The sequence below is a fragment of the Phocoena sinus genome, chromosome 4, assembly GCF_008692025.1.
Source record: "Phocoena sinus isolate mPhoSin1 chromosome 4, mPhoSin1.pri, whole genome shotgun sequence".
Lineage (NCBI taxonomy): Eukaryota > Metazoa > Chordata > Mammalia > Artiodactyla > Phocoenidae > Phocoena > Phocoena sinus.
In genome coordinates, this window is record NC_045766.1 from 60,987,650 (window position 1) to 61,014,140 (window position 26,491).

At 46.0% G+C, this 26,491-nt stretch overlaps 2 protein-coding genes across 13 annotated transcripts in view; one reads left to right on the forward strand and one right to left on the reverse strand.

Annotated features, from left to right (window-relative positions):
* The window catches only part of YEATS2 (YEATS domain containing 2), a 108,921-nt gene extending 92,363 nt beyond the window's left edge, over positions 1-16,558 (forward strand). For 8 of the 9 annotated variants that reach the window (XM_032631149.1, XM_032631151.1, XM_032631155.1 and 5 more), the window contains 10 exons: positions 1,001-1,129; positions 1,621-1,719; positions 6,148-6,250; positions 7,407-7,480; positions 8,550-8,629; positions 9,586-9,787; positions 11,442-11,668; positions 12,553-12,627; positions 13,325-13,398; positions 14,787-16,558. In XM_032631149.1, coding sequence (XP_032487040.1) covers positions 1,001-1,129; positions 1,621-1,719; positions 6,148-6,250; positions 7,407-7,480; positions 8,550-8,629; positions 9,586-9,787; positions 11,442-11,668; positions 12,553-12,627; positions 13,325-13,398; positions 14,787-14,895 — 1,172 coding nt within the window. In that variant the 3' untranslated portion in view covers positions 14,896-16,558. Of the gene's footprint in view, positions 1-1,000; positions 1,130-1,620; positions 1,720-6,147; positions 6,251-7,406; positions 7,481-8,549; positions 8,630-9,585; positions 9,788-11,441; positions 11,669-12,552; positions 12,628-13,324; positions 13,399-14,786 lie in introns of those variants that run through there. The other variant, XR_004349746.1, reaches the window with a different exon arrangement.
* Positions 9,796-26,292, reverse strand: MAP6D1 (MAP6 domain containing 1). 4 transcript variants are annotated; one of them, XR_004349748.1, is made up of 5 exons: positions 25,874-26,292; positions 20,791-20,908; positions 17,260-20,211; positions 11,344-11,494; positions 9,796-10,225 (listed from the first exon to the last, which is right to left on the reverse strand). XR_004349748.1 is itself a non-coding variant. In XM_032631161.1 (3 exons), exons 1-3 carry the CDS (start codon positions 26,251-26,253, stop codon positions 20,131-20,133), a joined length of 579 nt encoding a protein of 192 aa, XP_032487052.1. In that variant the 5' UTR covers positions 26,254-26,292; the 3' UTR covers positions 16,701-20,130. The 4 variants fall into 4 exon arrangements, 1 of the variants encoding a protein (XP_032487052.1); XR_004349749.1 differs by having other exon boundaries at positions 9,796-11,494; positions 17,260-17,412; positions 19,067-20,211; positions 25,874-26,277; XR_004349747.1 differs by having other exon boundaries at positions 9,796-11,494.
* Positions 26,293-26,491: the final 199 nt, after the last annotated feature.

The window sequence follows — 26,491 nt, forward strand, 5'->3', positions numbered from 1 at the left end:
TTTAAGTAGTTGTTATAATATGTGTTTGTGTTGTATCTTGTGTACTCTCTTTTTGTCACTTTTTTACTGGCCCTCTGAATGTCTAGAATAGTTTTATAATGGAAATGGGAGTATGGAAATTCTTTTAAAGCAAAGTGGGAGAGGATGAACCTTTCTAAAATAAGTGGAGAATATCTGGTTTGAAAAATAAAGGCTGCACAGAGATAGGAAATTATAAGATATGGTGAGTAGACAGACTAAAGTATTAGATATGTAAAGGTTGTTGTAAAGAAGATGCAGATAAATTAGGACCAGATTAAAATGGACACTGGTGGCGCAGTGGTTGAGAGTCCACCTGCCGATGCAGGGGACACGGGTTCGTGCCCCGGTCCGGGAAGATCCCACATGCTGCGGAGCAGCTGGGCCCGTGAGCCATGGCCGCTGAGCCTGCGCGTCTGGAGCCTGTGCTCCGCAATGGGAGAGGCCACAACAGTGAGAGGCCCGCGTACCGCAAAAAAAAAAAAAAGGACTCTGAATGCTTTGACTAATTTTGGAAACATTCTCTAGACAATCCAGAGCCAGAGAAGGTTTTTAAGTAGGAAAATGACAGTTATCCAAATCAAAATACAAAATTTTACATCCAGTTTGTACGTATCACAGCTATATACAAAACAAATTGTCATATAAAACAAACATGGAAAAGAACTATCTCAAAATGATGATACTGGTTGTCTCTGCAGTAGGACTCTTGGTGACTTTTCTCTTTTCTATTATTCCCACTTTTCCAAAAGTTTTTGTATTACTTCATGATAGCAGGGTAAAAGTAAATCATTATTGTTGCATCATTGCTTCATTGAGAAATCAGCTGCACCCATTGCCTCGTGCTTCCAGCTCTTTCTTTATTGAAAGGGTAAATGTCCTAAGAATGTCCTCCTGTGAGAAAATATGAATGCTGAAGAGGGCATGAACTTCAAGGAAGCATGTGATCTTCAGCTTGGCTTTATCTTCCAACTTATTTTAGGATTGTTAAAGATTCATTCCAGTCAGTCCAATCCCCAGCAGGCTGTTCTGACAATCCCCAGCCAGCTCAAACCACTCAGTGTAAACACATCTGGAGGTGTGCAGACTATACTGATGCCTGTGAATAAAGGTGAGTTCTTCACCTGTGGGTGTGGTGGTCTCTGGGTCTGTCTGGTGGGAAAGTCTGTATTCCGTCACTTGGTGGCCGTTCCTCCCTCTTTTAGCCTGCCCTTGAGCTGTTACCATACTCCCTGGCACCACCTCTAGGACTGAAAGTAAAACCCAAATGATCCACTGACTTCTAAATAACTGCCCATTTCTTAAGTTGAGCAGAGGGGTTACATTTTAAGCATTTATGAGTGCAGGTTAATTGGATTTTTATTTTCTGAGTTTAGTGACAAGCTCCCATTTCCACAGTTGAAGATACCAGCTCATTTACCCTGGTACTAATAGTAAACAGCCACCTTGTCAATCACTGTATTAAAAAAGGACCATATCTGTTGTACTGAAATTGTTTTTGTGCTAGTAGCCTAGAGAGGGGCTACCACCTGGGAGTTAGATCGTTTTCATTAAAATAATGTCTATATTTCTTATATCCTCCCCTCCTTTTTTGCCTGTTAGTGGTTCAGTCATTTCCTGCCAACAAATCGCCTGCCATTCTGCCTGTAGCTGCCCCAACTCCAGTTGTCCCCAGCTCTGCTCCAGCAACTGTTACAAAAGGTATGTAGTTTCCCACAGTATATTTACCCAGAAGTTTTGTGCAAGACATTACTGTAATATGACCCCCTTGAATTTCAGCATCCATGAATCAGTCACTTCAAAAATATGTAGAGTGTTTATATATAGACTTGACATTAAGGGAAATAGCATCATTTCTGCCCTCCAAGAACTTATAATCAGGTTGAAGAGAGTTGCAGTAGACAGCAAGCAATGATTGATACATGCAGGGTAAGTGATCTGGAAAATGAATGCTGAAGTATTTCAATCTAGGATGTCTGGTCAGGGAAGCTGGGGGTGTTTAGGTGGGTAGCACTTTTGTGTAGCACTTTGTATGGGACACGGATTATAACCTGGACTTTAGAGTGAAGCATTTTTAGCTGTGGAGGGGTCAAGGGGCATGCCAGATTAAGGGAACAGTAGAGACAAAGACTCAGAGGGTTTGTTTGGGGGAGTAGACCAATTAAAGGGACTCATCTGGGGTATGTAGTTGCGGTAAAGGAGCTGTAGGTAGGGCCAGACCTTGGCAGCTGGCAGTGGGGACATTTCTGACTGTTGAGTAGATGGAGATAGTGCAGTGGGTTAACACATTTTGACATTTGTAACATCTACAATAATGATAGCTACCATGTGTCAGAGCCTAAAGTGTACTAGGCACTATGCTAGCTGCTTTATATATATATCATTAATTATCACAGTACTTTAGGACAGCTATTACGCCCATTTTGCAAATGAGGAAACTGAAGTTTGGAGATACTAGGTCCATACTTCCCAAGTTAGAAAACTAGAAAGCAGTACAGTCAGAATTTGAAATACTTTCCAGGCATGCCAGGATGTCTCATAATAGTCTTGTGAAGAGATGGATTTGGAACTTAGAGCATGACCATCCAAAGCAAGGGTTGGCTGACTGCAGTCTGCTGCTCATTTTTTAATGAGCACATGGCCATGCCCATTCATTTACATATTGTCCATAGGTGCACTGCAACCTCGAGTTGAGTAGTTCCAGCTGAGATCATATGACCCACAAAACCTAAAATATTTACTGATTAGTTCCTTATAGGAAAAGTTAGCTAGTCCTGATGAAAGAATTGATACTAATCTAGACCAGCGTTTCTTCTCAGCAGTAGGTATATATCATAGGCCTTCCTCATACAGATTCTGATTCAATTAATTTTGGACTGGGGCCAGAGCATCTCTGTTTTGATTTTAATTGAGGAAAATTTTGTGTAGTAAAGTGCAAAGATACTAAGCATACCATTTGATGAGTTTTGACAAATGCATAAACCCAAGTAACCAATATTGCATTCAAGCTATAGAAATTTCCATCACCTTGTGCCCCCTTCCAGTCAATTCCCATCCCGTATAGGCAACCACTGTTCTGATTTCTATTATGATAGATTAGTTGTGTCTATTTTTAAACTTTATGAGAATGGAAGAACATACATTCTTTTGTGTCTGATTTCATTCACTCACTGCAATGTTTTTGAGATTCAACCATGTTGTTGGTGAGTAGTATTCCACATTGTAGGGATGGATGGATATACCATAATTTGTTTATCCTTTCTCCTGTTAGTGGAGATTAGGGTTATTTTCAGTTTGGGGCTATTATATGTAAGTCTCAGCATATGTTTTCATTTCTCCAGTAGAATAGCTATCTCAACCTGAATATGCTGATTATATAATTTTGTAATTGTTTGCGTGCCAGATTAAAGTGAGTATACTTGCGGGAATTCCCTGGAGGTCCAGTGGTTAGGGCTAGGCGCTTTCACTGCCATGGCCTGGGTTTAATCCCTGGCTGGGAAACTAGGAACCTGCAAGCCATGCAGTGTGGCCAAACAATAAGTAAATAAAGTGACTATACTTGCACCTATAGAACTGGAGTATCTGAACTTTTTCTGAGGCCTTCCTTTTGTTTTTTGAAGTCTTGGAATCACTAGGGGTTGGGGGAAGATGTATTGCTAACAGTGAGATTAGCGAGGTCACTCAGTACAAGTCTGTATACATACAAAAGCCATTCTGATTTCTATATAGAAATTAACTGCTAACAGCCCACTAAACATTTCTGAGAGAAATTTAGAAGATCTAAATAAATGGAAGGATATACCATTATAAATATAATAAATTATAAATAATTATAAATATATTATTTAATTATATTAATTTACTGAAAGCCCTGATATGTTATTAATCCTTCCCCCAAATGGCATAGATTCAATACAGTCCCAGTCAGAACCCCTACATTGTTGTTGTTTTTGTGCTTGTGCAGAAATTGACAAGCTAAATCTAAAATGTATATGGGAACGCAGGGCCTAGAGTAGCTAAGACAGTCTTGAAGAACAAAAAGCCAGGGGACTTGGGCCACCAGATATATATATACTGTAAAGCTACAGTAATTGAGATAGTGTAGTATTGGTTCAAGAACAGACAGAATATAGCGGTGGGGTAGTGGGAGGTACAAACTATTGGTTGTAAGATAAGCTCAAAGGATGTATTGTACAACACAGGGAATATAGCCAATATTTTGTAATAACTGCAAATGGAAGATAACCTTTAAAAATTGTTTAAAAATAAAAATTTTTTAAAAAGAAACAAAAAGAATAATTGAACAGAAAAAAGAGCCCAGAAATAGACTCACGCATATATAGTCAGCAAACTCAGTAGGGAAAGGATGTTCTTTTCAATAAATAGAGCTGAGTTAACTGGATATATCCATTTGGGGAAACAAAACTTGGCCCCTGCCTTACACCATAATAAACAGAAATTAATTTGAATTGGATCATAGACTAAATGTGAAGGTAAAACAATAAAGCTTCTAAAAGAATATGAGAATATCTTCATGACCTTGGGCAAAGAGCACACAAGAAGGCTAGCCATAAAAGAAAAGACTGATAAATTAGACTTTATTAACACTAGGAACCTCATTTTATTAGAGGGACAAAATTAAGAGTGAAAGTCAAGCCACATCCTGGAAGATAATTTGCAATTGATATATTTGACAAAGGAGTTCTGTTCAGAATATACACAGACCTAAAAATCAATATGAAAAAGACTGACACTGATTTTTTTTAAAGAGCAAGAAATGTAAACAGGTACTTCACAGAAGAGGATATTGAAATATCTCATAAGGAAATGAAAAGTTGTTCAACCTCATCAGGCATCAAGGGAATGCAAGTTAAAACCGTAGTGAGATACTATTCTATCACCAAAATGAAAAGAACTGACATTACTAAGTGTTGGCAAAGATGTGAAGCAACTGGAACTCACATACACTGCTCATGGGACTACAAATGGATATAATTACTTTGGAAATCAGTTTGGCAGTTTCTAATAAAGTTAAACATATATCTGACCTATCAGCAGATACAGTGCTAGGAAACGCATGTGTATGTCCACCCAAAGGTCCGTTACATTGTTATTTTTAATAGCTAAAAAGATGCTGACACAAAAGGGTGGCACAGTATGATTCCAGTTATATGAAATTTAAAGTGGACAAAAGGTGGTTATCTTTGTCAGGAAAGAATGCCAAAAGCGTAAGGGAGCCAGGTTGAGGACTGGAAATACTCTATTTTGATTGGAGTGATGGGTACATGGATGAATACTTAGGTAAAATTTATCAAACTGTACCCTTAGTATTTGTGCATTTTATACAAGTTATGCATCAAAAAAAAGGAAAGATGCACTAGTAGATCTCATTTGTAGACGCTTGCTTTTATGAAACTATTGAAGGATGTTGAGTAGGAAAATGACACTAACATGGTCCTTTAGGAAATTTTTCTGGTGCTCATGTACAAAATGGGTTGTTCGGGAAGAGACTGAAGGCGGGGACGCTGATACAGAAGCAGCGAGTGTGTATTCACAGTATTTTGATCAAAGAAGACTGAAAGTAAAGGAAGACAGTGCTCCTGAGACATTGCTCTCTTCCATCAGTAGATGTGGTGATATTAAAAGCTGCGTGTGATTAGCTTGGATTTTTCCAAGCACAACATATCTGATTTTTGCTTTTTGCCCTGTGTCTTAGAACACTAAGATAATGCTAAAAGTTGATAAACTTAGCTGGAGAGATGACAAGCAAAAGGATATTAGAACTTAGAACAGGCCAGCATTATATTTTAATGTGGCATTGTTCAAGTGTGTGTGTGTGAGAGAGAGAGAGAGAGAGATCTCACATAGCACTGTGGTTGGCCCTCTAAGAAATATCTAAAAAGCCACTTTATTGCCCCACCTTGTCATGAGACCCAGGCTAACAGTTCTCCCCTTGTCTGCTGATCCTGTGATGATAGGCGCCGTCTCAGCGCCCTGGCCATGTCTCTGCAGCAGCTGCTGTGGCAGTGTCCTCACTGAGTTTCCATGGAAGAGCTTTTGTTTCTGCCCGCACGTGTCCTTCCATCATTGAACCCTAACAGTTCTCTCATTGTTGCTCTTCCCTTGTAGTGAAGACTGAACCAGAAACACCTGTGCCCAGCTGCCCCTCTCAGGATGGTCACACAGCAGTGAAAACAGAAGAAAGTTCTGAGCTGGGAAACTATGTCATTAAGTAATTATTTCAGTCCTCTCTAAGGGAGTTGTGCTTTCGGTGTGTTTATGGTACTTTTAAAAAACCATCCCTGAGACAGCTGCATTATGTGTAGAGTTGTGTGTATGAGTTAAGCCCTTTGATGGGTGGAAACCTTCTGTCCGTGTGTGGTGAACCAGTATTACCATTTGCTGCACAGCTCAGGAGTCTTCATTTAACCCCTTGATGTGACCTCTGAGCAGCACTTGATTTGTTGCCTCAAAAGCCTCCGCTGCTATTACAGATCTCCCTCCATTTGAGCTTACCAACACGAAGTTTCTTTGCTGAATCTTTGGGTATGAAAGTTTTCATGATGTAATTACTCAGGTGTGTATACATCTTGTGTCGGAGTATCCACACACCTGCCTAATCTTAAACAACTGCCTTTTCATGGCCCATACAGACTCAGTGCTTCGTTTTTGTTTTTTGTTTTTGCGGTACGCGGGCCTCTCACTGTTGTGGCCTCTCCCGTCGTGGAGCACAGGCTCCGGACGCACAGGCTCAGTGGCCGTGGCTCACGGGCCTAGCTGCTCCGCGGCATGTGGGATCTTCCCAGACCGGGGCACGAACCTGTGTCCCCTGCATCGGCAGGCGGACTCTCAACCACTGCACGACCAGGGAAGCCCATCAGTGCTTCTTCTAAAAATACTCCCAGAGATTTTCTAATTTCCGAATTGGGAACCCACCTCTGACTGCATATTTTGAAGTATTTCAAACTGCTGGGAATGGTAGAAGCTTAGCTACTTGCACATGACAGGTGACAGCACGAACTGTAATAGCCCTAAGGTAGGCATTGTATGATAGAATCCCTACTCTAGTGACAGTCACACTGCAGAGAGATTACGTGGCTCTTTAATTTTAAAATATAGATAAAATGAAATGTCAGGTTTGCATAATTTCTCATTCTTGGGGTTTCATCTTAGTGTTGACTTTTTAAGCATTGAATGCTCTTCATTTATGAAGAAGGCTATGCATAGAAGGAAGGACATACCAATATAGTTGGTTTAAATTTTAATTCCCTTGGAAAGGAGAAATATATACATAAATTCATGTGTTATATGCACACACACGCACACACACAGTTAGAAACTGCTCTGTGTATTCCCTACCTTAATTTTCTTTTCTTTGTCCTTCTCAGGATAGACCATTTAGAGACTATCCAGCAACTCTTAACAGCAGTAGTAAAGAAGATCCCTTTAATCACTGCAAAAAGTAAGACAATACTGAATATATGGATGCATTTTTTTTAAAGCTGTGAAGTACTTGGGATATTAAGTCAACTTGAATCACTTGGTGTTGTAATTAATACTGACATGGTAGTTATCATAGAGGGTTTTAGCTACAGCTGTAGCTCATTTGCAGGGTTTTAGAATTAACAATATCTTGGTCAGTTAGTCTTACTATTTTCACGGTTTGATCTGCAGAAGGAATTTTTTTATCTTTCATCTAACACTCACTCTGTAGAAATAAACGACTGTCAAGACCTCCTGCAGTGATGTCTCCTCTATCCCTGCCCATTGTCAGCAAGACTGAACAGTTTGCTTCTCAGCCCCACTTGCTCTGACAGAATCAACAGCCCTCACCAAGGGCATGACCGACAGCCTGTGGATACTTAGGCTTCGGCTCTCGGGCAAGATCACCCGCGAACATTTAGAGGGAAGGGATGAAGCAGATTATCATTTCACATTCATGGGAATATGAAAACAATAGGCCAAGTACAGACTACCTTGCTTATTTTTTCCAGCTGTAATAGCAAAGAAACTATTTTTTTTTCCCCTCAAAGGGGTCATTTCGAGGTAGCTCAAAGTAAACTCAGTGATTTTTCTAGCCCAGCAGGAAAAAAATTTTTTTAAAAATTCAAATACAAATACAGAATATTAGAGCTGAAAGGCAGTTATGGAACCGTCTTTCCCAGTGGTCTCATTTTACAGTTAAGAAAACTGAAGCCCAGAGAGATGATATAGGTTGCCCAGGGCAGCTTAGTGAATGGCAAGGCCAAGGCTATATCTCAGGTCTCCTGTTCCCAGTGGAGTGCCATTTCCACTTATTTTAATAGGTAGTCTACTGCCATGATACTTTCTCTACCAGAGAAGCTGATTTCCCAGGGAGGGCTGTTGTTTTGAGAACACACGAATGAGTGTGTTATGTTGCATCTGAACTTGCCTGTTAAGGAACATAGCCAATAAAGAGGTCTAAAGAAACTTTTGGACATGCTTCCAGCAAATAAGATTTTATTTAAATCATAACTTTATTCAGAGTTTGCTGGATATGTGCATTCTAGGTGAAGATGCCAGCTGTTTTTCTGCAAAATCTGTGGAGCAGTATTATGGCTGGAACATTGGGAAAAGGAGAGCTGCTGAGGTAATCCCATGTTTGCTGCAGGCCACCACTGAGAGCCTATTAGAGAAAATAACCAAAACACATGTGCATTCTGGCTGCTTCCATAAACCTCGTCACATGGAGCAATGATAAATTTTGCAGCATGTTTCGTTAAATTTTTTTTTTTTAACTTCATTTTTGGCCGTGCCGGGTCTTCATTGCCGCACACTGGCTCTTCGTTGTGGCGCCAGGCTTCTCTCTAGTTGTGGCATGCGGGTTTTCTCTCTCTAGTTGTGGCGTGCAGGCTCTGTAGTTTGTGGTGCTCGAGCTCAGTAGTTGCGGCGTGAGGGCTTAGTTGCCCCGTGGCATGTGGGATCTTAGCTCCCCTACTAGGGATCGAACTTGCGTCCCCTGCGTTGGAAGGCAGATTGCTTTCCCAGTGGACCACCAGGGAAGTCCCTTGTTAAATATTTGATGGTAGAACTTTTTCCTTAGTTAAAAATCTCATTCTCCAAAGACATGTAGCTAGCCTTTGAAAGATCTACTTTTTCCTGCATTGGTAAAAATTTCTAAAAAATTTTAAAGAATTATATTAAAATTAAATCAAGTATTTATTACTCAGTGTGGTAGCAACTATGCCAGACAGTAAGGTTATAAGAGGGAAGTAGCAGGTACAGAGGCATGCTTAGGAAGCTTTGAGAAAGTCAGTGTGATGAGTTTGGGGAAGGCGGGGAAGGCTGGGAAGGCTGGGGAAGTGGGAGATCACAGGTTAAGACCAGGTGAAACACCTTGTAGGCCAAACCTAGGAATTTCAGTTTTATTTTATAAGCATTAGGTAAGAGTTTTTACTTTTTTTAAAAACTGAGGAGTAACACCATCAGATTTTATTTTCCTTAGGAAAAAATGATTCTAACAAGTTAGCATGGTAGTTTAGAGTTGGGTGATTTATTTGAACACGCTAAGTTGAATTCTCCCCCTCCCCCTTCAATTTTTTTAAGTGGCAAAGAGCGATGACAATGCGAAAAGTCTTACAAGAAATACTGGAAAAGAATCCAAGATTTCATCACCTGACCCCGCTTAAAACCAAGCACATTGCTCACTGGTGTCGCTGCCATGGCTACACCCCACCTGACCCCGAAAGCCTGAGGAGCGACGGGGACTCGATCGAGGATGTGCTGACCCAGATTGACAGCGAGCCAGGTAAGCACTGGTGGGACTCTGGCACCATCAGCAGCCGATAAGTGTTTCCTTGGAGCACACAGTCACCTGTCAGCCTCTATGGTTTTCGGGCCACGTCAGCCCCAGCAGTTTTCCGTGCTCTTTCCTTCAGCTGAGGTGAAGGGACCTGAGGACTCCAAGAGCTGCCTTAGAGAACAGGAGCCCACCCTGGGTGTCCCGCCCACCCCCCAGGATGGTCCCTACAGAACTATTTGTGCCCAAGTGTCCCAAGTGGTGTGCCCCAGCCAGGAATGTTCTGGCCCATGACATGCAACAGGAACACACTGTTCATTCAGGAGCCCCCTTCCTCAGCATCATTTCTCCTTTGAAGACCTTCTTGATCTAACTCCTTTCCTTGTGGTAGAAGTGACTTCTTCCTTTGTGACCTTATAGCCACCCTCACACAGACGAGTCTTCTCCCTGAAGATGGGGACGATGTCTTATCTGTTACTTTATCTCCAGAACCTAGCCTGGAAGTGCACTGCCCAGTGCCAAAGGCACAGGTTTAAACAACTAATAATGTTGCAGATAAAATGAACTGTTTTATGATAAAGACACAAATAACTGAGCTATATGTGGGCAGGGGTGCAGGGGAGCTGGGTATAAAAGACATATGGGGAAAATATTTTGAGTTTTGCCTTAATGAATAAGGAGTGTTTTCTCCTCTCAGCCCCATTTCTGTAGAAAAACAGATGCTCCACCTCCCAGTCTGAGGGAACCTGGAGCACAGGGAGGGTCTGGGCGGGTTCCTTTAAGACTCAGCACAAGTCCCATTTTCTCCATGAAGCTTTCCCCAGAGCCCTAACACAGGGTGGCCTCTCCTTTCTTTGATCTCCAGTGGTATTTAATATCAGAACCTTGAGGGTTTGTCAGATTTATATCTAAGCTCTTTGGAGAGCAGAGACCATGTCGATTACTTCTGTGCTTCACCGGTAGTGTATGTAAAGCACAATACTTTACCTGTACTAGGCTTTCTGTTAATATGACTGACTGATCTGTGAGCATCCTGCCAATAAAACAGAGAAAGCCAGGAGCTGGATGCTCTACCTCCATCCTGCTGGCTGCCCTTAACTCCATCTTGTCCCAGTCTGGACCTCACTTATTTATCTATAAAGTGAAAGGGATGCACTAGAAGATTCCCAGAGCCCCTGCTGGCTTTAAACTTCTAATACTCTTTGTTGGGCTTTGTATAAATCAACTTATTAAAGACTGGATGCATGGTATACACTAAAATGTTAGTAGTACTTATCTCTAAGCAGAGCATGGATGATTTTTAATTTCTTCATTGTGCATTCTAAATTCTCCAGATTTAAAATCTGAAAACAAATTACCAGTGGGAGTGGGAGGATGGCCTTGTTTTTGGTGGCATGAGTATGAATTATGTGCTGTTTTGACTTAGATTGTCCTTAACAGCACATACGTTTTAACACAAGATGCCTGTCTTGGTGCTTGTCTCCCTTATGAATTACTAGTTCTCATAATTATAGATTCATAGAATTGTAGAACCAGAAAGAAGGTCAGCTCCCTTGATAACTTACCCTTCTTCTCTGGGTCTCAGGCTATTGGTCCCTTGGAGATGGACAGTCCCTTTCTTTTGTCACCACAGCTGTCATAAGACTGATTACCTCTCATTTAGAGTGCCCGTCATCATTCTCCTCTGCTGACAACCTCTGCCGGAAACTGGAGGACCTGCAGCAGTTTCAGAAAAGAGAGCCGGAGAATGAGGAGGAGGTGGACATCCTCAACCTCTCAGAGCCGTTAAAGATAAACATCAAAAAAGAACAGGATGAGAAACAGGAAGAAATGAAATTCTACCTGCCACCAACACCAGGCTCTGAATTTATTGGTGACATCACACAGAAGGTAGGGGACTAAGGCCTGTGCTGCTGGATCCCTAACCAGGTGCAAGGTGCAAGGTGTTTAGCCTTAGAAACTGACACCAGACTTTCTGGTGAAGCAGGTGTATGATTTCCTTCTGCCTGGTAAACGTGGGCTCTGCTCTCTGGGCACCTGCCTTCCTACATCAGGGCCCTTGGGCAGGAAAATGAATTACATGTATAGAGAGGCTGCTCGTTGCACATGAAATTGAAGCAAAGGCAGCTAGGTGTAGGCAGTGTTTTACTTTTCATCTGCTCTTTTCTCATTTGCCTCAGTAGAAGCACCCTTCCCTCATGAGGCATGTCATAATGAGCTCTCCCTGACACTAATAGCTCCCAAGTGCCCTGCCAGGGTGTGGACATGGCACTCAGTGCCCTTATGGTACAGGAGAGAATTATCTACCTACCTCCAGTGGAACGCAGCCTCACTTCAGCATCTGCCTGCTGCACGGCTGCCTGGGACCCAAGTGCTGAAAGACTAGTTTTTTTTCACCTACAGAAGGAGATGACAAGTGGGGCCGTTTCCAAGTACATCTTTATCACCTATTGCAAATAGGGCCTGAGAGTCTGATTCCAGGCTTTCCAATATGTTGCTCCCACTGTCAGAATTCATGGCAAATCCTACGTTCTCTCATGAAGGAGATTTGGGGGTAAGAGCAGGATTATAATAGCATTTTTAACAATCCCTTAGAAACATGGAGTGGTAGGATAACAGATTTTCGGGTTGTTATAGTCTGTGTTACTTCTCCATGAGTTTTGTCCAGAACGTTTGTGGAGTTATTCTTCCACCCGGACATCATCTTGGGTATCAGAAGCGTGCTTGTTTTTCATGAAGACATAGGAACAAATGGCTTTCTTCTGCTCTTCCAGATTGGGATCACCCTGCAGCCTGTGGCGCTGCATAGGAATGTGTATGCGTCGGTGGTGGAAGATATGATTTTGAAGGTGGGTGCCTGTGGGCAGCAGAGGGGCCGTGAGCTGCTGTCAGGGGCTGAAGCACTGAGGGGCCAGCCAGGCAGGACAGAAATGGAACAGAGATGACAGGCTTTACGATTTCTTAGCTTATTCAGGCTTAAAGTTTTCTCTTTTTTTTCCTTCTGATTTTTAAATGAATTAAATTGTAGTTCTACAAGAGTTTCTGTGCTGATGTCACTCTAATGACATCTTTCAGTGCCATTTCAAGTGCTTTTTAAGCAGCCTGAGGTGAGAGTCATAGGTCTCAGTGCTTAAAGAGGTGACTCACATGTCACAACAGTAGCCACAACTGTCCCACCCCTTGGTGAGAGGATCACGAAACCAGGTTCCTTACCCAGCCAGATCCTAGCTCAGCAGTTCCTTTCCTGGTAGATCTCCAGGAGCAGGGATACCTCACAAATAGCCCTCACCTGTCCTCCTTAAAAATAATGTCTGATTAATGAAAATTACCCCCTTCATAATTTCTCAGAATCATAGCCTCTGTAATTGTGGGCTATTATTTGTGGTCTATTATTCGAACCTTTAATTTTTCCTTAAGGACTTTTGATCCTTAGATATAGCTGTTTCCAAGTTTAGGGTATGGGATGGGGAGGGGGGGTCAGCTCTGCATCCCTTCTTGCCAGCAAGCAGGTGGCCCTTTTGAGAGTAACAGCATCTTCTGTTGTAGGCTACAGAGCAGCTGGTCAGTGACATCCTGAGACAGGCTTTGGCGGTTGGATACCAGACAGCATCTCACAACAGGTACCGTTATCTCTTTAGTTGGTGGTATCAGGCTGACAGATATTTCCGCACAGTTTAGTTGCCCATCATGATGTTTTAGACAGACCTAAGTCAGTTCAGTAGGAGGTGTCAGTGCTTGGGACATTCTCAGAGCCAGACAGACTTGGGGGTCTACTTGGTTGTTTTGAGACAGTCTCGTGGTTGTGAGAGGTCTGTATCTTCCCCATCTCTACTGCATAGACCCTGTTCAGTAGGACTCTCATATGTTACAGGGTTGAACAAATACCAGTTCGTTGCCATTGAAGATAAAAGCAGTGTTTCTTTTGTGTCAGGTTTAGGGCCAGGCACTGAATATATTACCTAATTTGTTGTTCATTTCAGAACTCATGCTCCCTTTTTAGAAATCAGGAAACCGGGCTCTGAAAGGTAATCTTGCCTGGCTTTCCCAGCAAATACATGATAGAACCTAGATTTAAACTTAGATCTCACTGGCTCTATACCCACAGGCTCACCAGTGCTCTTTGCAGCCTCTCTAATTGTCATTGATTGGGACGCTGAATTTTGCTCTTTTCCTGGGCCCTGAAATAATGATAGACAGGCATTCCTTTCAAAGGAAACAAATTTATTTTATTCTGTTGTGCTTAAAGGCTGTCATAAATTTATATAACTTTAACAGAATACCTGAGGACATGAAGAGACCTAAATCAGAGGAATATGATTAGGTCAGACTTAACAGGAATGTAACACATCAGGCAGTGTAGAGAGGTCTTTACAAAAAGTGAGGAACAAAGGAGTTCTAGTAATGCTGCTTCTTGTCCTGCTGGAGATCCAGGAGTGGGCGGAGTGCCTCTGCAGCCCCTGCTCGCCTCTCTGGTCCCAAATGTGAAGACATAGAGTGACCTGAGTGCTTTTGATAAGAACACTGAACGTCACACTTGGCCTGCCATAACTCCATCTCCCATCTTTCCAAGAGATGGGCTCTGTGGTGCATTGACTCAGCTTTCACTTGGCTGAGACTGAATTACAGCAATAACATTCTGTTCCGCTTTACTTCCTTTCTCTTTTCTCAATCCCCAGTCTTTTTTTCTTCTTCTTAATCATTCAACCACCTTATTGAAATCCATCTCATGCCTGTGGTAGGAAGTCATATTTGAGCCCTAAATAGGGCTGACCGGGAAGAGGGTAGGCCGCATCTCCACCAGAGTCAAAGGAATTAGTGGGAAAGAAGAGGGGGAGAGAGAAGGCACCTGCCCGCTCCCCATCCCCAGAGTGGCCCTAAACCATGCCTATCACTCATCATCATCCCCACCTACTAGAGCCTGTGCATGGGATGGTCCTTTCGGTAACTTAATTGCTTAAATTATTTAGATATTTGAGAGAATCACTAACATCTTTGTTTTTTGGACCAGGATTCCCAAAGAAATTACAGTGAGTAATATTCACCAGGCCATTTGCAACACTCCTTTTCTGGACTTCCTCACAAACAAACACATGGGGATATTGAATGAAGATCAGTGAACAGAATGAAGATGCCCCTAGGAAAGCAGGATTCGAAGTCTTGAACTGTGATGATTCTGCTATTTGGGAGAGAAGGTCGTTTTCTGTGTGCCTCGGAGTATGATGGCTACTAAACCATTGCCTCCACTTAGTAACACCAGTGTTCAGTCCCAGGTCAAATCCTTTTAGGAGAGAAGTTTGTTTCCGAAGCCATGAGTGGATGCATGCTCTGTCAGCTTGAATCTGTTCCCTCTCTGTGCAGGCTCCATCAGGGTCTCCATCAGAGCAGGGTCAGGCCCCATGTATCAGGCCCTTCTGTCCTCTGCGAGTTTTCCAGTGGGCACCTTGGGCCTGAGTCTCCCTCCAGGAGGCAGAAAATGAGTCTGGCAAGCTAGAGATTTCACCCATTCTGTGGGCTGGGGTTACAGGCACCACCACCACCACCCTCTAGTTACCCTGATAACATCTGGAGGAGGGCTGGGCTTCGGCACTCAGACCCCAGGCATCGGCTCAGGAAGCAGTGATGCTGTGTGGAAGACACACAAGCCTGGGAGGCTGCAGACTGAGAATGCTTCTTTCATGGGACACAGGAGCATTACTACAACCAGTCTCAGAGCATTGTCAAGGGATGGACAGATCCCAGCATAGGTCAGGAAAAGGTTTGACTACAACTGAGAAGCTCTTAGCCATAGACAGCACCCACAAAGCCCGGGCACTTGGCAGACTCAGGCCAGCTTTGAGTGGTGCCGGGCAGAGAGCTGGTTCCTCACCATTGGCGTGGTCTGCCGGAGCTTCTGCTGCTGAATCCACGTTGAGTGGCCAGTGGGGAGCAGCCCCTCGGACAGTTCAACCTATCCAGTGGATTTGGTGTCTTGTTCTTCTCTGTCAAGGAGTTTTTCCCAAGAAGAAAAGTGTTTTAAACACTTGTGAGTGCCTTAAAGGTAGAGAAAGGACTGTCAAAGGCAAGACACAGGGATGTCAGTGCTCAGAAGCAGTGAGAAATTGTGTCATAGGCAGAGGCCATCTCAGTGGGAGGCAGAAGTGGTCGGAAAAAGGAAAGTTAGCCGTGCCCTGCATGATGTCCAGTTTCATTATAGACACTTTACCCCAATCCTCCTGACAGTCTGTAGAAGTAAAGAATTTATTCTCAGCAGTTAGGAATCTGCTCCAAGAAAAACTGAAAGCTGTGAGTCAGAGCCAAAGAAACTTATCCAAGCAACATAATTCACGTTTTCATGAATTCTCTAGATGTTCGAGTCAGGAGAAGGCAGGGAGAGGCAACTACAAGAAATCTGCCCTTTATTCAGCATCTGAGGACAGCAGCTGCAGAGGGAAATTACTCTGTAAGGCATAGGGCATGTCCTGGCTTAGTAATAAAACAGTTCAGTAGTAAAGGCTCAGATATTCCATACATAAAATACTCCAAGCAAGGTTAATGGGCAAGTGTAGACTCATTCAGCAGTGGACTGTGACTCAGATCTAAAGGATGAAGATTTGATTCAAATGAGAACAGAGTCAGTTATTACAGGTGTGAAAGCCTCAAGAAATTATCTTTTTGCAAAAGAAATAGTAAGTGATTTAACAGTCCCCATATATGTTAATGTTGCAATGAAATGTATTTGTATCATAATATGTAACATAATTGTGTAACAAAAATATCTACAATAAATCTTTCAGTATTTGTGATGGGCTTTTCTGAGTTTGGAGCACTACACTTTGGTAGGGTTTTTCTTACATTAGGTCAAAAAGAGCTGGGATGAGGCAAAGGTATAGGTGTTTGTGTACTTGAATTAATTCTTCCACTTCTTTCCAAAAAGAATTTGCAGCTTCTTAAAATAAGGATTACAGTTATATAAAAATCTGAAGAAGTTTTGGAAAAATGCATGTTGGTCCTGGCCATAGTGGTTTCTGACAGCTTGGAGCAAAGGAAAACTACCTCAAAGCCAAGGCAAAGATTAAAACAGCTCCTGTTGTCCAATCAAGAAGCACACTGGTTCATCTGGCAAGAATGGGTCTGTGCTGAAGCCAGAAAGAAGTTACTCCTGTGACCCAGTCCTGCTGGGACCATCTGCTATCACAGTGGCTAAAAAATTACAGCAAGTACAGAAATATTTCAGAAATGACTATTATTTATATCCACCCTTAATAAGAACTAAAAGCTTTGAAAGCTTTGGTTCTTCAAAGGTAAGAAGTTCTTTGGGGAGGAGGCCCTATAATACAATCCAAGTATGTAGCTTTCCTGGGACCAGGCTTCACTTAGTATCAACCTTTAGGGAGTTGATGGTCTGGAGGAAGGAGAATAGGGGCATTGACTAGGCCCCCTTCTTGAATGTTATTTGTGTCAGCCACGGTTTTGACAGGAGCCACGGGACAGTGTCACAGTACCTTAATCGGGGACTCCCTCTTAACTGACTGAAGGCGCCTGTGTGAGTGAGGCCAGCGGAGCTGATCCTGCTCAAAGGGTCCCCCGTTGGCCCAGGGTGGGCTGCATGGCCAAGGTTCTCTCAAAAGCTGCTTTTTGGAGTTTGGCCAGAAATCCTGGAGTTATTACAAGGATGAAAGTATTAGTGTTTGTAATGGGTTTTTCTGAGTTCGACTCACTACGGAGCCATCAGTCTTGGTCTAAATGACTGTGGGTGACAGGACCCAGGGGCCTCCCTGTGGTTGGGCTCCTCACGGCTGGTCAATGCTGCTACTGCAGCGCTAACTTTGGTCATGGAATAATTAATTTGAACTCCTCTTTCCTTTGGCTAAAATTACCTAACAAGCAGATTAAACTGCTCTTTAATTTAATATAAAAATGCTAATTATATAGAAACTTTTAGCAAATATTGTAAGGTGTAAAAATTTTTTAATTATCCATAGTTCCCCTTCTCAAAGATAGCCACCATCAGTGTTCCAGTGCGTTCCTTTCGGTCTTCGTCTGTTTGTATCATACATATGACCTAGGTGAGTTGGGACCACGTGGCTGAGGCTGCTATTATCTCAGGGTTAAAGCCTTATGAAGACCTAGTGGGAGGAAGCTGCTGTTTCAGAATCCAGATCTAATAATTAATGAAGTCTAGTAAGGAAGGCTGTTGGGTTGGGGTGTTTTTGAAAAGCTGTTTGTTTTGAAAAGCTGGGTGTGCAGGATGCCTTCCAGAGGTCAGGCCTCTCTCAGGCAGTGGTGCTCCCACGGCTGCTGCAGTGCCAACACTGCCAGCATGGGGCAGCCTGCTTTACCCCCAGCTCAGTGAATGGGCTCTTGGGACAGGCTCTGGGGGAGGGATGGGCATGGCTGGCTATGTGGTGTGACACAGGCAGGGGCTACTGAGAGGGCCTGTCAGTGGCATCAGATGGACCAAAGCTGCAGATGGGAGTAAAGCAGGCTCCCGGGAAGGGGTGCTTGGGCAGGAGAGAACAAGTACAGCAGCTGTGCTTTGTTGGCCATTTACTGTACTAAGCACACTGCACATAAACACATTCTCTAGGGGGGTGGGGAGGGGAGTGGCATTACCCATACTTTGCAGGTAAGGAAACAGAAGCTTAAACTGCTCCCAGCTAGTGAATGGAAAAGCCAAGATTTGAGCCCAAGACTAGCTTCAAAGACAGTCCTTTTACCCTAGGCTCCTAGCGGGGTTGGGGGAAATAGGTAAGTGTAAAAGAGGAAGTTTGTGGGTTCTGTTAAATATTACTACATACGACAGCAGTACAACTGCAGCCCAGGGTCAGCGTTCCCAGAATCTACAAGCCTCCAAGGAAGAGCAGCAGTAGCCATGGCACATTAAAGTCCTCTTACTAAGAGGAGATAAAGGAAGACATGAGAAGGCGTTCGTGTTTATAATTAATTTAAAGAAATGTTAAATTGAAACAATATGTTTGCGTTTTAGTAAAATCTGAGATTGTACCATTAATCTGTTTGCTTCTCACAGAATGCCCAGCACGCAGTCTCTTTTCCCTTAGAAGCATCTAACATGCAAACCAATGAAGTCTGAAATAATAGGACCCTTTGTGTAAGCATATGGTTTTGCTTTTCCCTTTAAAATGATTCTCTCAACATTTCCTTTGCTGGAAATGTGCCAGAGCTGGGAGCTAGCACCTCTGAGGGGACTGATGGCCCCTCGCAGCCTGAGCTGGAAACAGGGCTCCGCCTCCGCTCTGAGCTGCTTCTAAAACCTGAATGCCACCTCCTGTGGTCAAAGTAAATGCTCACCTGGCTAAGCCACCTGAGGGCTGGAAAGAGGTAAAGATCCAAAGGGAAATCCTTGAGCTTCCTTACCGAAACTGTCCTTAGCTTGTGCCTCTCATCTCTAAAAGGCACACAAACTCCTTCAAATGTTTCGAGGGCTGCTGTGCAAAGAGAGGAACAGGCTAGTTCCAGGTGGCTGCACTGGCTGGAATTTGTCAAGAAAGGAGAGGACCTTCCAAAAACAGAATGAGCTGCCTCAACAGCTAGTGAGCTCCCTGTAATGAGATGACGTTTTCAGGTCTTTCAGGGGATGAAGCTAGTGCCACCCTTCTCCCGAAGCAGCTCCCCGTTCTTAGTATAGTAGTTCCCATCTAGTCATCAGTACATTAATGGAACAAAACTGGAGTCAGTAATACTAAGGTAAATGTCATTCACTCAGTACTTCACTCATCCCAAGAAATGTTTTGTTAAAACCAGGGTCGTCTTGGCCATAAAGAAATTGTCTTTAAAACTGAAACCCTATGATTGATATTCTGCTTCTTTGGGAAGCTTCTTCCTGGTTACTTGGCATCATCATGAGTCACATGCAGGTGGTAACCTAAGATTCTCCTACAGACTGAACACGTGGGGCCGTTGGTGGGACTATCCAAGGACACCACCTTGGGTTACCATCGGTTATAGAATTGTCATGCAGCCTGCGAAAACAACAACGTGGACATCACTGGATCTTTCAAGGACCTGTTATGTCCATATTCCTCAGCCCCCAACGACCAATTCAGTTCACAGTAGAATTGATCAAGTTCTTCAGATTTAAAAAACGAAGGGTGGCCAAAAGAGGCAATTAAAAAAGATCTGAAGCCTTCCGCACACATCTCTGAGGCCCAGAGCTGAGCGGGGTGGTGCTGTGTCCCCCTGTGCCTCTGTTCTGCCCGCAGCCTCGTGCAGCTTGGAGAGGAAGTAGTGCCCCACGGTGAGAACGGAGGACCCTCCCCCTCTGACAGCAGGGGCCATCCGGTCCTGAGACCTCACCCAGTCCCCGGGCAGCGGGTTCTGATCCTCTGTGGCTGCTCGCTCCTCTCCGTGGGCAATCACACGTTGAGGATCCGGGGAGCTGAGGCCTGAAAGATGGCTGAGGGGTTAGGGGCGAACTTCTTCCTCACCTCAGGGACCTGGAAAAGGAAATGTGGCCACAGATCAGCGGGCCTTTCCCTCGACTTTCCCCCTCCCCACAGCTCCAGGAAAAAAATCCCCTCTTTGTCCTTGAGAGTTGGGACTGCTAACCTGAAGGGTCTGCAGTTAACGCGGGGTTCCTGCGTTAGTGGACATTGGCCAGATGGAGCACATGGACCTTCGTTTCTCCCTGAAGCCTCTTTTGGGTTGAGTCAGGAAGCTGAATGGCCCCACCTCCCTTCCAGCTCCTCCTTACATGAACGCCCGGGCCTGGACAGCTTGTCACTAGGGCTCAGTGGCCAAGGGTAAGATTGGGATTTAGAAGGGAGGGGACACCCTTCTCCCCAGAGAAGTCAGCACTAGGGGGACACACATATGGCTAACGACAAAGCAGCACCTTGGCTTTCTGTTCGCGAGTGACAATTGGGTGTTGAGACACCACTGTCCCTGGCATAATGCCATCCTACACCACCCAAACCTGACTCCTAGTCCCTAACCTGGAAGAAAAGCCTCTGTCCTCACACCCCCTGCAGCCAGGCACCCAGCCCCTCGTCCTGCAGCACCAGCTTCGGACTGACCTGGAAGCCAGCCCCGGGGCTGCTGTCCCATCCAGAGCTGTGGGTTGTGATGACTGTGGCGGGTTTCACCTTTGTGGATCTCGATGGCTTCACTCCAGTCCAAGCCTGGAACTCCTGTCTGGAACAGAAGACATCACAACCTTGCACAGGGTCTCCCGTCCCTTCCCCTGACCCCTCAGAGGCCCTTGGCCCTTGCCCTGTGCTTCTGGAATATTCCTGACCAATGTCCACTGCTGAGATGCTGCTTTGGCTGCAGATGTTCCTTTCTCCCCTTACAAAGGCAGAACTAGCAGACGAAGTGTACCCCAGACAGCTCCAGCGGGAATTTTCTCTCACACTGCTGGGGAGCAGTGGCACAGGCTGCACGGGGAGTAAGCAGAGAGCTCAGTCAACAACTGGATCCTACTCATCCCGAACTGCGAGCTCCTGGCGTGTGCTGGCCCTCAGAGAGAGCACGTTCCAGCCCTGCCCTCCAGGGCTCCCTATCTTGCCCCCGGGCCACTTCAAGGGGCCCTAGAGGCCCAGAACCAGCGAAAGTCGCTCGCCTGCAGCCCACGTCGCTGGTGGCCCTTATGTCCAGAGGAGGTGACGGACTGGACAGCACACTGCACGGTCCTCCATACCTGGTTACAACTGAGGAAGAAAATGAGGCTCAGTGTTGTGTTTAGTTTTTAATAACTTGTCTTATTAACTCCTGCAAGAGTATAAATCGTAGTGACCATCTCAAGAAACTAAAGACAGCCTGGCGCTGTGGCTTTTGTATGGCGCTGTGCCCGCAGGCACTGATGCGGAGCAGGGAGGGACGGTGGTCTGCACAGGGGGTAGGTGTTGGCTACCTGGAGGGAAGTGACAAGGCTGGCACGGCCTAGCTCCAAGTGCTCAGAGTAGCATTCTTTTGACAAAGACTTAATTCCTCAGTTCCTCTTAAAAAAACAAACAAACAAACAAAAAACCTATTTTAATTCTATCAACTCCCCTACTAAATGGCAGAGACCTCCTGTGCCCACAGGAGCCGCTGGCCAAGGTGATGTTCTGAGGAAAAGGGTCCAGATGGCCAGAGGCAGCATCCATATTTGGGCTGGGTCCACCCCAGCCTATCTCACCCCATCCACAGCCCTGGCCAGGTTTCAGGCCCTGAGATCAACAAAGCAGCCTTTTCTCCTTAGCAGCACAGCTGGGCACCACTGGGCATGACACGTGTGCAGGGAGCAGCTGTGTCTGTCTGTGGCCAGCACTTGGGTACCAGGAGGCGAATTGGGCCAAGGCCCTATTGGATAACTTTTGCTTCCAAAGCTGCAGGTTTCAAAGACCAGCTGCCCGAGCCATCTGCTACTCTGTTTCTCCTGGGGAAGCAGGTCCTCCCCTTGGTGTGCCCTTCTGTTCCCACACTGAGCTGAGCCTTGGGTCTGGCAGCCCAAGCCTGCTGCCCCAGGGTGGATGCAGGGGTACCAGAGCAGGAGGTGACCAGAGCCAGGGGCTAGAGTAGTGCCTGTGGTTCCTTGTGGGACAGGCCTGGTGCTGGAGCCCAGGTGAGAGGGAGGCCTGCAGTGGGGATGGAGAAGGGACGTTGAAGACAGACTCGGCAGGGCCTGGTGACTGCCCAGGAGATGAGGAGGGCAGGCTAATGGCCTGCCGAGGAGATAATACAGGACTAGCTCAGTCAACTGTGCCTCCCCTCACCAAGCAGTTTCCACCACTGTCCACCTCATGTGAGCCTCAGCTGGACCTTGAGGGCCGCAGTCCCTCCTGCTGAGGGGCAGGGAGCCACCCAGGGCATTGCAGAGCACCAGACTGAGGATCCTGAGGCCTGGATTCTCAGGCCAACATGGCTTCAAACAAATCCCTGAACTTCCCTAAGCCTTCCCGATGGGCACTTGGAAAAGTGGGAGTCAAGTCTGGCACTTTGACTGTTGGCCCTTTAACTGACTCACCCAGGAAGGAAAGAGGGAGACGACTGGGCCAGGGGTGCTGACACACCGAACTCTGGAGGGAAGGCTCTGGGAGGAGCTGGTCAGGAGGAAGGACCCGCTGCCCTTCTGACCGAGTGAGAGGCAGGTCAGTTCTCACCTGGAGACCAAGGGCCAGGTGAGGCAGGACCTGCTGGGGTGGAGAGGAGTAGCCACGAGTACTCGTATCCCTGGGCTCTCTGGATCTGTTCATTTCCTTTGCTTTGTATATTTCTTTAAATAGTTCACTTAGGTAACGTGCATTTTTCAAGAAGGCAGGTGGGATGGAATTGCTCATTCCAGTAGTAGAGCTGGGAGATGGAGGGTCCCCGAGGTCGGCTCGCACGGTGCTGGGGAGCCAAGTTCAGCAGTGGTCCTGTGTCTCTGCCATGTGACCCAGGCAGCTAAGCTCTTGCTATTTCTGCTTTACAGATGAGGAAAGGGTCAGAGGGGCCAAGTGATCCACCAAGTTTATATACCAGGAAGGAGAGCTCTAGTGAGTCCCAACTCTTGCCCAACTCGGTACTTTTCCACCACTGCCGGACACAGGTCAAGCAACTACCTGATTCAGAGGAGGCAGCATCTTAGGGGATGATAACCTATTAGGGGCACAGATTTGGTCTCTGAGGCAAGACACACTTGGGTTTTGCTCTGCTCTGCGTGACCTCGTGCCAGCCACTCAAGTTCCTCATCTATAGAATGGGGACAGCAAGAACTGAACTTATTCCAGGGCATTATTGTGAAGTCTTGGGGAGATAATCTGTGGGAAGTCCTAAGCCTGGTGCCTGGTACGTGCCAAGCAGAGAGTAATAACTAGTACCTTTAGTATCACTGGAGCTGGAAGGACCCAGCATGACATTCAAACCTGCCATCTGCTCAGCAAGGGTGAGGGATGGCTTCTAAAAGTCCAGCCTTTGCTTGGACACTTCCAGTGAGCAGGAGATCAGCACCACGTGACCTTACCCATCACAGTCAGTTCTAATTATTAGAAAGCGCTTCCTTCCCTGAGCTGAAACTATCTCCCTGCAAGTTCCGCCCCCATCTGTGCCTGGAACATCAGCCATTTGAAGGCGCTGCACACCCAGGACCTCTGGCCTTCCAGACCTGTCACCATTCAAGGCCCCTCCAGCTGGTTCAGGGCCCCCTCGTGCAGCAGTCGGCACGGTCCACTGCGTGGCTGGGGCCCCAGTGCTGTGGCTCAGTGTCTGCCCTGCCCCTGACACCCCTGGCTGCATTTCTGCAGCTCAGCTTGAGCACACGTCCCCGAACACAAGACCCATCCTGAAAAAGCCACTCCCCATCGAGTTCCTTAAAACCTGCATGCCCGTGAAGGAACCTCTGGGGAGACAGAATGTTCCACGTGTCTGAATTATGGTGGTGATGCCCAGGTGTATACAAAAGTCATCCAGCTGTACACTTATAATGGATGAATTTTACTATATGGAAATTATACCTCAATACAGTTGATTTTAAAAGTAATAAAATTGAAGGAGAAAGTTCATACCTTTTGGCCCTTAATTTCACAGGTAGGAATTCATACTAAAGAAATTATTGTATAAGCAAAGATTTAGCTACAAGAATGCTGATCAAAGGAGATATTTTTTTCTCTAAAATTTTTTGTTAAAGGTAATACATGTACTTTTTTTTTTTTAGAGCAGTGGTTCAGGGAATTCCCTGGTGGTCCAGTGGTTAGGATTCTGTGCTTCTATTGCAGGGGGCACGGGTTTCATCCCTAATCAGGGAACTAAGATCCTGTAAACCATGTGGCACAGCCAAAAGAAAAAAAAAAACAAAGCAGTGGTTCAAAAGGGCAGAGTGAAAAGTCCCTCAGTCTCCTTCCACCCCTGGCAGCATCCACAACTCCTTCCCCTTCTTCCTCTCCCTAAAGGTTACCATTTTCTCACACATCCATGCAGAGACATCCTACGCTTATTTCAGCAGATATGTATGTATCAATAACCCCTTTAAAAACACAAATAGTAGCAGATGTATCGTTCTGCATCTTTTTTGACATCATCTATTATCAGTACATTCTGGGCTTCCCAGTAGCCCATCCTATGGCAGAGCTATAATCAACCAGTCCCCTACATCAGTAGGACAATGGAACTGTTTCCATTTTCTGCTGTACTGTTGTTGACACGTACCTTATACTCCTTAGCTCCCACCCCATGTTCAAGGTTACCTGTAGGGAAAATTTCTACAAGTGAAGTAACTAGATCAAAGGAACAGTGTTTTTAATAGCCCCAAATTAGAAACACCCTAAATATTTAACGACATGAAAGTAAGTTAATATTTGGACATATATATCAATATATGGATAATGTATATCCGTAAGATAAAATACTGCACATCCATTAAAATTCATGTTGTAGAAGAGCATCTAGTAACACGGAACGACATCCACGATACGTGAAAGAAAAAAAAAAACGTGTACAGTTACAAATCTAACTATGCAAGAATTAGATACACTCAAATGCATGTTAAGGATTAGAAAGAACTACGAGTTTGGGGTAGGATTAAGGGCATACTCATATTCTATGTTGTAATTTCCGTAATTTCCAATTTTTCTGATCACTGTTGTTATAAGAAGAGAGAAAGCCCTCAGCTGTCCAGGGGCAGAACACAGGCCTGTCCTCAGTGAAAGCCACGTCAGCTGCCCTCAGTCACTCAGTGGCATCTCTAGGGGACCACCCACTTGGAAGCTCTGCATTTGGTCCTCACCACCAACGCCCCCACAGAAGGTGATCCTCAGGCAGTTGGCCTGCGAGCACCCCTCCTATGGCTAGGCCCACCTGGTGGAAGTTAAGGGGAAGAGGATTTTAACGGTCTCGAAGGCAGGCTTTCTGCCAGGACTGCCCGAGAGGGCAGCGAGTGAGGTAGTGAGCTCGCCGCCACGGAGGTGCTCGCTCGCTCACTCACTCCGAGTCTGGTCGGGGAGCATCAAAGGAGACGCTGGCAGTGCCAGGAACCAAAGGGGATGACCTCAGAGGCCGCCCGCGGCTCTCGAAGTCGTGTGGGATGGGGGCTCCAGGCGCCTCCTCCCTCCCGCCCACCCTGGTCCTCCAGGCTCCCCAGCTCAGCCTCCTGGGACCACGTGGTTTTGCGTACAATGCGCTCCCCTGCCCCCAGCCTCATACCTGTACGATGTGGTCGCCGCTGCAGCCGCATCTGCGTCGCCGATGGGGAGCACGTAGACCCCCCGGCTGTAGGGCGCGGGGGGCTTGATCCTGCGGCCGCCCGCTCCCGACCCGCGCCCCTGTGTTGCATCTCTGGGCCTCGCGGGCGCCGTCCACACGCCGAAGTCCCGCTGGTACTGAGTAAGCGGCACGTCCCGGCCGGGGTCCCGCGAGCCTGCGGGGGACGAGCCCCTGCGTGAGGTGGCACCGCCCAGGCCCGGCTCCTCGCTCTCGAGGTCGGAGTAGCTGTGCAGGGTCAGTGGCACAGCCACGTCGGAGCGGTCCAGCTGGTTCCAGCGCCGCGCCAGGCAGCAGAGGCGGCTGATGCAGGGCCACGCCATGCTGGCCCCGGAGCCTGGCGCTCGCGCTCGCTCGACTCCCTGCGCTCGGGGCAGCGCCGCCCCCGCCCGCGGCCCCGCCCTCGCGGCCCTGCCGGCGCTGCTGCAGCCCCGCCCCCCGGTCTCGGGGTGGCCACCCAGAGAGCGGAGGGCTGGGCGACAGCCCCGCGAGGCCAGGGCCGCCTGTGCAGGGCTGGAGCTGGGCGCCGGTGAAGGAAGAGGGTAAGGCTGGCGGGGTGCA